Below are 10,305 nucleotides of genomic sequence, written 5' to 3'. Positions count from 1 at the left end.
CAAACTTCCGACAATCACAAGAAACATCCTTCGTTTCTGAATTGTAGGTCACACTGTAGAAACTACGGCGGTCGGTTATTTTTTCCTACTTAGATCCTTCGGGAATAATCCAAACCCGATCCTCCAACAAATACTGGACCACAATGTCTCCTAGAACTTGCTCATCCCTAGGGTAAACATACATCATACGTGCGCACTCCGTTTGAATCTCTTAAAATTTTGTGTTAGTATAAATCTTCTGAAATAGCTTCTCCACCTTAAACCCACTTACTAGACGACGTACGTACTTAGAACACCTAGCATCCGCATCAGTTTCGTCCTTTACCCTCTTTGTCATGGCCCTATTATACTTCATAGGGAACTCATGTAACATTGTTTTCCTATTGACGAAACCGTCAAAGAAGCTATTAATACTTTCAACACGTTGAGTCGTTTTCATTATCGCCCAGAAATGCTCTTTCATGAAGGCCGGAATCCACATATGCCTCTCATTGTAAAGGTCAGATAACCAATCATTTTCCAACAAGTTATGTTCAATGATGAGTGAGTTCCATCTACTCTCAAATTCCTCTGTTGTAAAACTCTCATAAATAAGATTCTTCAGGGGGCTTTTAAAGTCCTTGTAGCTGAATCCATTTGGTGAAGATAGAATAATCATTAGGTGTAAAAGCATTAGGAAAACATTATTCAAAAACCAGTGGATCACACATGCAAGATAAGGGTAGCAGAAGAGGAGTTAAAATTACTATCACAGTAGAAATACATAATACACATAACTACATCGATTTAACAGAAGACACAAGTATCCAACATGGTGTATGCAGAGTCCAACAAAGTGGGGACAAAAAAAGTACAAAACAAAAATCCAAACATAGCATTTAACAGCAACAATGCTTTGTTTAAATAACATCCATGAGAGCCTACACAAACAGTTAAATATATAATGTTCACCTAGTGGATGTTTATGATATAAAATTTAATGGAATCATGCATAGACTTGCAAGTTCAAAGACTGAATGAGCATCCCATAAAAAGAAATAAAGAGTTCTAAGAATTCAGTGACCGAAAGCATAATACTATAACATGGTGAGAAATAACAAAAAAAAGGTCATAATTTACCCATCATAATTCCCGAGCTTCTCAAGAATTTTACGCATTACATGCCAAATGCACCATCTGTGACGAGCTGTAGGCATCTCTAAGGATAGTGCCTTGCGAATAGCAGGTGCTTAATTAGTTAGGATTGCATCAGGTGGGTTGTTCCGCATGCAAGCCAACCATTGACGAATGAACCATGAATACGTGTCTGTATCTTCATGAGACACTAGAGCACAACCCAACAAAATAGATTGTCCATGGTGATTCACACCCACAATATTCACAAAAGGAAGCTCAAACTCGTTTGTAAGATAAGTGACATCCATGCACACCACATCTCCAAAGTACTCGAAAGCCGCTCTACTTCGAGCATCCACCCACATCACATCTTTCATACGACCATCTTCATCACAGCGGTGTGTGTGATAGAAATTAGAATTATCAGCTTGCATCTTTTCAAAATACTCCATCATAGCAGCACAATCACCACCTGCCATATTCAACCTTCAACCTAGCCCTCCTCTCTTTGTAGACTTCTTGTTGTAAATCCTTAACTGTAGGGTTGATATCAACACTTTTGTCCAGTCCCAAGAAACCATGAATTTGAGTAACTGGAACACCTTCATCATAGTAGTATATCAACTTCTTTCTAACATTGGTTGTCAACTTGTTCATACGATATTCCTTCCCTAACTTGGACTTAGTAGGGGAAACTTTGTGCACATGGTCCAAGACAACCTTTCTCAATACCCATAAGCCTCTTGATTCACACTAGCATATATTTTGGCCTTGCACAAACATTTCTTTGATGTCCTTTTACAGCGAGCAAGTTCATCCTCCCCAATGACTCCGTCCACTATGCCACCTGTCCCACTAACATCCATACACTTTGCCCTCTTGTTCACTTCCCTTCTAGCCCTAGAATCTGGATGAACCCAACATTCACACCTCCAATTTACTCCCCGCCTCTCCTTATCCTTCTTGGATGTATATCCTTGAGCCCTAGTAACACCAAATCCTATTTGCTCGGCATACTGTTTATAATAGGACTCAACCTCTTGCATTGATTTAAACACCATACCAACTTTAGGACTTTCAATTGTAGTGTACACAGAAGCCTTATTCGTTGACACAATTTTTTCCTGAGTCTCTATGGTCTTCATTGGAGTCAACAGAGAATTAAGAACACAATCTACAGATGCCCCTACCTCAACAGCCACCACAAGAACAAGACTGTCTGACAATGGAACAAGACTGCCTGACAATGGAACAAGACTGTCTGAAATTGGAACAACAGTGTCTGAATATGGATTACTCATGCTTTCATGACCTGCCTCCTCAATCTCAGTCGATCCATAAGTGTTCTCTTCCATTATTTAATGATTTTTTTTATCAAAACCTACAAAGTACTGGAATGTGAAGAAAGGACAAAGCACTTCAGTTTATTTACTGATTACAGTTAAAGAAACAGAACAGAATATTAAAATAATGCACTAAACCATTTAACCAAATCAGACCAATTCCAAATAATACTACTTGAAAAAAATTTTTGCAAATATAAATGCAAATTCTATATAACTAAATTTGTTAAAAGGGAACCAAGGCATTATAATTGACTAAAATTACGATTGTCATGATTACAATAAGAAATTCCTCCGATTACTGATCAATACAAATTAGCCGATTTTAACAAAAAATACCCTATTTAAATTACCTGGGATTATTTAATCAACATAACTCTTAAGAAAATACGACTAAATCAACTAAAACAAGCATCAAATCAACTAAAATTAACTACTAAATCAACTAAAACAATCATCAAATCAACTAAAATCGACTACTAAATCAACTAAATTAGCCGATTTTAACAAAAAATACCCTATTTAAATTACTTGGGATTACTTAATCAACATAAATCTTAAGCAAATCCTACTAAATCAAATGAAACAAGCATCAAATCAACTAAAATCGACTAATTAAAGCAATTTAGTCAGCCCTGAAAAACAATCCATAACATTCAACCTTCTACCAGACTCAATATAATTTCTAATTGACGCGATTTGAGTCAAAAGGTTGTAAACCTAGGCATTATAATTGAATAGAAAATAAGATATCATATGATAACATTATCTAAATCCTCTGAAAATGATTTCTAGAACCAGTAAACAAATCCACTCAAAAAGAATTCCAGAACCAGATCTACTATACAAATTACCCAATTTAAACTATAAATAACGAATTAAAATTATCTGGGATTAAGAGTTATCAAGTGAACTTGTGTTGGTAGATCAACTTTCGTCTGGTTCATCTTTCGAGCTGTGTGTCATTTTGGTGAAGATCGCTTCCTCAATTGAAAGTGGCGATCAAAGACAGAAAGGCTTTTTGTGTTAAAAGTTTTTTTTTTCACCGTTAAAGTTACATGTGACACCTTGAACTTCAAGGTTACTTACTGCCATTATCCTTCCGTTACGAAAATCCGTACAAATCTATTTAATAATCGTTTAAAGGACGATGTATGGCCCACATTAGCTACTGATTTACAAAATTTTGTAAATCAGGTTGATTGCCTGAGTCCTCCTCCATTTTTAATTTACTAATTCAAGTCGTAATAATCACTTGTGTAACTTGACTTGCCATTGATTTTAACTGCTTTTCCAGCAAGAGAAAAACTTGTGAACTTAATAGCGCATGCACTAATTGTAATCATAACACCCTTTAATAAGTTGTCTACGAATAAGCATTCCAAACAAATGATTGACTTTATACACGAGTCCACTGCAAATTATGGTAAAGTCAAGCTTGTGCTTAAGAAGAATCAGTGCTTTATCGAATCACTGTTTCCCGAGGCACCCTATCTGTGGGAAATCGCATGATTCATTTCAGGGGCGAAGCCAGGATTTGAAACATGGGGGGGGGGGGCGAGATTTAATAAGTAACAAAATATTGTATTTTCCGATGGTATTTGCGATATTATAAATTAGATTAGACTGTATTTTATTAAGCAACATAAAGTATTTCATAAAAATAATCAACATTACAACCTATGAAGTCTTGCCTTATTGGTTCAAGCGAAGGATTTGTGTACAATATAAGAGTATAGGCTTGATTTCCTCTATGTCTTCCCCGTTTATATTTTGTATTGCTCTTGTGTTTCATTTGCACAAAAATCAAACAAATAAATATTTTTTTTGTTGAGAAATCAATAAAATATATAGGAATAAAGAATAATTTTTTTAAAAAAGTTACGCAATTTACTAATTTAGTAAATTAGAATATAGAAAAAATAATAAAAGAAAATTTAAAATCAAAACAATTGTTAAACAACTAAAATGTAAGATCGAAGGGATAAAAGAAATATAGAGAGTAAAAATAATAGTACTAGTAATTTCAAGTGGGGAAAAAAATTCCCTTAAAAAAAGTGAGAAAAAAAAAAGTAAAAGATTGTCGTAAAAAAAAAAAGAATAATTTAAAAAAAAACATAAAAGTGACACCCACAAGGATCGAACACCAGACCAACATGTGATAAAGCTTACATATTCCACTCTAACCACTAAGCTATATACTAGAAAGTTATATATAAGTTCACCTTTATTGTATATATCTATGGGGGCCAGCCTTCAAAATATAAAGGCCGCCAATTAGGCCACGGGGGGCTAGGCCTCCACCAGCCCCCTGGCTCCGCCCTTGATTCATTTTGAGTTTGCTTATCTCATATCTTATACTATTTAGGGATGAGCAAAACTATCAGATAATCCAAAAATCCGATCCGTATCCGATCCGAAAATTAAGGATAACTAATCCGAATTTTTGAAATTTCGATCGGATATCGAAATTTCGGATTTCGGACATCTGAATATAAAAAAAAAGTCGGATATTGGATATCAAATCGGATATCCGATTCAAAAAAGAACACTTTTTTACAGAAATATTTTTAAATTCCCTAAAGATAAAAACCCTAATTTTCCATCTCTCTTCTCATTTTCTTAGATCCGCCTCTCTCTCTTCTCTTTTCGCCCTCCCCCTCTTCTCAAATCTCCCTATAACTCTCTTCTCAGATTCGCCCTCTTTCTCCTCTCTTATCTCCCTGTAACTCACAACCTCATTCCTCCACCAGTCGTGACCTCCCTTGTCATGTCCTCCACCAGAGGCAGCAACGTAAGTTCCCTTACTCCTCCACTAGCGGCGGCAACCTAGGTTACCTCACTACTCCTGTACTCCACCAGCAGTTGACAACTTGAGTTCGTTCCCTCGCTCCTCCACCAGCGACGGCAACCTTAGTTCGTTCCCTCGCTCCTCCACCAGCGGCGACTTGCATGCGTTGCTTCCCTTACACTGCTATTCTTTCCTCTTTTGTTATTACCAAAAATTTATATCAGTTAATTGGATTTTAGGTTTAATTTTGGAAACCAATTCTGGATTTTAATAGTTGTTCTTGTTTTAATTTTTTTTTTTTTTTTTTTTTTTTTTTTTTTTTACAAATAATGGGTTTAGGTTAATAACTTATAAGTTATGCTTTTTGAACTGTTAATCAAGTATAATTCTACTTTTGCTCTGTTAAACAATGGGAAAAAATATCAATTTTTCCATTAAAAAAAACCTGTAATTAAAACCTGTAATTAAAGTAGTCGGATATAGGATATCCGAACTATCCGATCCAAAATTTCGGATATTTGAATTTTCGGAAATCCGAGATTTTTGGATCGGATACTGATTTAAGATATTCGTATTTTTTGCTACGGATATCCGATCCGAAATCCACTTTCAGATCGGATATTCGATCAGTGATTAGGCCTACTACTAGTTATTGATATTTTCGTCGTGTAATATATATGAATTTGTACTAGAATAACCACTTTCCACTGTGAAGAATGGTTTAGTTGATTTAGTGTTATTAAAAAAATTGTTCAGTGGTATGATGGTTCATTTCTTCTATAGGTAATTACAAGTTTACCTCCTGATTGTGAGTCGGTACTCAACTATACCTCGATTTAAGAATAGATAGATCTACAGAGGAAGGTATTCCACTTTCAACATCTGGTTGCATTCTTTTTTTTTTCTTCTCCCGAAGAACATTTTGTTTATTTCTTCTTGACTCAAATAAAGAATATCTGTTTTGAACTATTATTACATTAGTGTTGAGTTTTATTGATGAAACTGATGCTCCTTTGGAAAGGATAATATAGTTGGGACAAGAAAAAGGTGGTCTATATGTATAACTTTGACTTGATTCTGTACTTATAAGAGAGCATGATTTAGCAGCTCTTTGATAGGCTTCATATAATGTCATCCTTCGTTTGTATAAGAAGTGACAATTGTCAATTAGCTTCTGTTGATTAGTTTGGAGGTACACCACTGTAGCAAGATGTTACTGAAAAAAGAATTTGATAGTGAATGATTTCATATTCTGATAACAAGTGCTAACTGTTGGTGATGACGTCGTGGGTTAGAAGGCCATGCTATCTTAGGTTCGCTCGGGATCTATGAGTGTCACGCCAAGTGTAATGGGATGGTTTACTTAGAGTAAAAGTAAGAATATTTGGGTTAGAAGGCCATGCTTATTAATTATTCTTAGGCTAATGAAATTTGCATGCATTTCCTACAATCAGCTTGTTGCTTGCTTTTATAGTCAACTCTGTTCAGTGATGAAAAGCTAGTTATTCCTCTTTAGACCAGCATTTCTGTGCTTTTATCTTAACCTGAGAGGCTGTTTGCTAATTTGTATTTTTGCATCCAAGTTTATAGCGATTTAGCACCTGGTTTCCTCTAAATACTAAACAATGTCTTAATCCCAGAGGATAAATGGCTGGAATGTTCTAAATTTGTTGATTAAAGCTAAAGCTCATTCCTTTTTCATACATTTTTTTTGACAAAAGGACTATTGAATTAAAAAAATTTAAAAACATCAAGAAATAAGAATCAAAACATAAAATGAAGAATTGAAGACGACGAGCACGAGTAGCTAGCCAATGAGCAGGAGACACCTAAAGAAAGACGAGGGACCTTTTGGATATGGAGAGCCGAGCAAAAGGTCAAGAGAGAATGCAGAGAACCAAGGAGCCATATGAAGATGTGATAGTCCTCCCATGACCCTGTTATAACATCAAGATAGATGAACAGATGACACTGAGAAAGCCTCGATGCATAACCATAGCCAAGACGCAACAACAAGCCATGAATTTTAGCTTGCAAATCCAAAGAGGCTAAAAAGGCTTTAGAACCCCCACCCAAAACCTTATTGGAAGTAGAGCACCAAAGGATCTAAACCGCTCCCTCCCTGTTATCGGATCCTAAGCCCCATCAACAACCAAACAAACCAAAGAAGACACATCAAGATAACTTTCAATACAACCAGATCAAACAAAGAGACAATCGGTTGACGTGAACTAGAAAGAACCATATAAACCTTCTTCCATTTCAGAGAAGACAAATAACGGGCTTTCTAATCAGCAACAAGCGCTATAATAGAAGTAACAGAGCAAGAAGTTTAACGAAAACGCAAAGCATTGTGCAAAAGCCAAATAGCCCACAAGATAGAAAAAAACACCTAAACTTTCCCAGTCCTTAGTCGAAGAGAAGACAGAGATCGAGCGTATGAACTAAAACTCAAATGAAAAAGAGCGCGAAATAAAGACCAAACCCCCTAAAACACTCCAAGTCCCAAATAATATGGATAAAACAACACTCTTAAAAAATATTATCCAAACTCTCATTTGTCATGCCACAAAATCAACAGATTGGAGCAATAGGCATACCACGGGACGCTAGGATGATGGAGGCAAGAGGAAAATCATGTTGCTAAAGCTTCCAGCTAAAGACACGCCAACGAGGAAGAAGAAGGAGAGACCAAAATCTACCTCATCGGGAAGAGGGGAATGCAGCCACCCGATAAGATTAGGACCAGCCTGCATCAACGTAGCACATACTAATTTCATGGAAACCTTTCCATCCCTAGTAAATTTCTAACATAGAAAGTCATTCATCCATTGCAAAGGAAGATCAAGGGATAAAATATTCACAGCTAAAGCAACATTAAATAGCCGATGCAATCAAGATACATCCCACGTGTGAGAACGCGAATTGATAAGAGAGGAAACATGAGTCAGGAACTCCAACTCAGAGGAAAGCAACTTAAATTGCACAGGCTCCCCCAAAATCCATGCATCATGAATGATTCGAACATCACATCCAGATTCAACCTTCCAACCAATACCAAGAGCAAAAGAGGTAAATGTAGGAGTTTATAGGTACTACGCAGCGGAAATAACATGAATCATATTCAATTAAACACCTAATCCCAAGAATCACATGCATAACACACAAGACACATAATCATACCTTTGAAGCGTGAATTCCACGTAGCTATTTGACAAGCAAATCAGAGAGAAAATAGAGCTCCAAATGTTGCTCCTCTACTTAGTCCACGAGATTCGAACGAGTCGTCCACCAATACTAGATTGGTCGAGTGATTGAGGAAAACCGCGATCACCACCTTTATGGACAACCGACCACCGCACGAACCACCACCACCACGAGACACCACCGGCGCCAAGGAGGAGGAGAGAGCCGTGAGAGAGAGAGAGAGGAGTGTGAGAAGGTTGGGTTTCGTGTTTGCTAATTAGGGTTTGATCAAATGATTAGTCAATTGCTTACATGAAAACGTAGGCACCTAGTCTATTTTTAATCTCATTATAATTAAACTAGGGTACGAGGCCCAAAAACCTCTTAATTCTCCTACATGGCTGGCCACCTAGAGAGATGATTCCCATGATGGATCTCGTCCTCTAATGCATGATCTAGCCCCTTTGTGTGACCTTATAGGATCCGTCCAATTGGGCTTTGGCCTATTTTACTCGTCCAAAGATCGTTAGTACCTCTAGCTATGATAAAACGACGACCCAAATGTACGAACCTAATTATCTCCATAACTAGATCCAATTATATATCTAGTAATTGCACACGACGAAGACATAAATCTTTCAACCTCCCACTTGTCTGAGACAAGTGTGCAATATTCAAATTCCTTAAGTCAATATGTGTCGATTTGATAATTGCATCACATGTCGAGATCATATAAATCTACAAATCGTTTCTTAAAATCTGAGTTAGAATTACAAAACCAAATGATTACTGAGTAATGCATTTGAACGCGGCCACGTATTTTCTGAATTCTCCCTCTTCAAGCGGTCATGACACATTTCCTAATTTAATAGGTAGACTCTATTCAATCTTGTGACAACAAGGATCCCACTCAACTTTTGAAATAACTAGGAAACACTCTTTATAATCTCCGGTTACGGCAAGACGTTTGAGTGTTCCACAGTCATAACATCCATTGAATGAACTCAATGTTCCACTCTTGTCAAGGAATCCACTAATATATCTGGAAGCTCTATACTTGAACTTCAAAGTAGGTCAATAGTCCGATCATGCATCATTCATGCATATCCAAGTGATTGATCGAGCGTCACTATGCCCCTATAGCCCATGAAACTGCGCTATCCAATCAGTCTTACATGCTAGTCCATTTATTGAAATCATTTATATCCACTTTAATGATCTCGAACTAGGAACTTAAATAATATATGAATTTTGTTCACCTGTGGGGTTTCATTCACCAGGTCATCAACCTAATAAGCCCATCAATTCATAATTATTTTGGACATTTATTTAATTTCCAAAACCATAATTAAATAAGAGAAATAGTAATTTAGGTTTTAAACATAATTCTGCAAATTGATGCATCACTTAAGTTATATATTTTTCTCAAAACATACATAACTTAAATTACATAACTTGCTTCAATTCAAGACTTTAATATGACTATCATACTTTTAGTCTATGGAAGGGGTTTAGTGATTTCTCACTCATAATAAAACTTTGCAGATCACAACATCCCTCTTGTCACTGATCTCATAACTAAGGTGATATCTCATATTTATTAGTTTGGATTTGTGATATGACCCTGGATCCTTTGTTTTGGAAAAGTCATCCTCTTAGTCACATGACAGTTTGATCCGAACTCCCTCTTTACACATATTCTGACATTGAGTATTGTACACACCTAAAAATGTCTCCCCAAAACCAAACCCGATGATGAACAACCTTTCACCGCCATTATTGGTCGGGTTGAGTATTTATTCTTGGAGTGCTTAAATCCATATTTCCATTTCATAAACCAACCCAATTCCTATCCCATTTCCCTAAACC

At 36.4% G+C, this 10,305-nt stretch overlaps 1 protein-coding gene across 1 annotated transcript; it reads right to left on the bottom strand.

Moving 5' to 3' along the window:
* Window positions 1–211: 211 nt before the first annotated feature.
* LOC145568773 (protein FAR1-RELATED SEQUENCE 3-like) lies at window positions 212–1,595 on the bottom strand. Its single transcript, XM_081628183.1, has 2 exons — window positions 1,279–1,595; window positions 212–626 (listed from the first exon to the last, which is right to left on the bottom strand). The coding sequence occupies exons 1-2, from the start codon at window positions 1,593–1,595 to the stop codon at window positions 212–214; spliced, it is 732 nt and encodes a 243-aa protein (XP_081484309.1).
* Window positions 1,596–10,305: the final 8,710 nt, after the last annotated feature.

Source organism: Chenopodium album, chromosome 2 (assembly GCF_948465745.1).
Source record: "Chenopodium album chromosome 2, dcCheAlbu1.1, whole genome shotgun sequence".
In the NCBI taxonomy this organism is placed as follows: domain Eukaryota; kingdom Viridiplantae; phylum Streptophyta; class Magnoliopsida; order Caryophyllales; family Amaranthaceae; genus Chenopodium; species Chenopodium album.
This window is presented reverse-complemented; position numbering and strand designations above follow the sequence as displayed.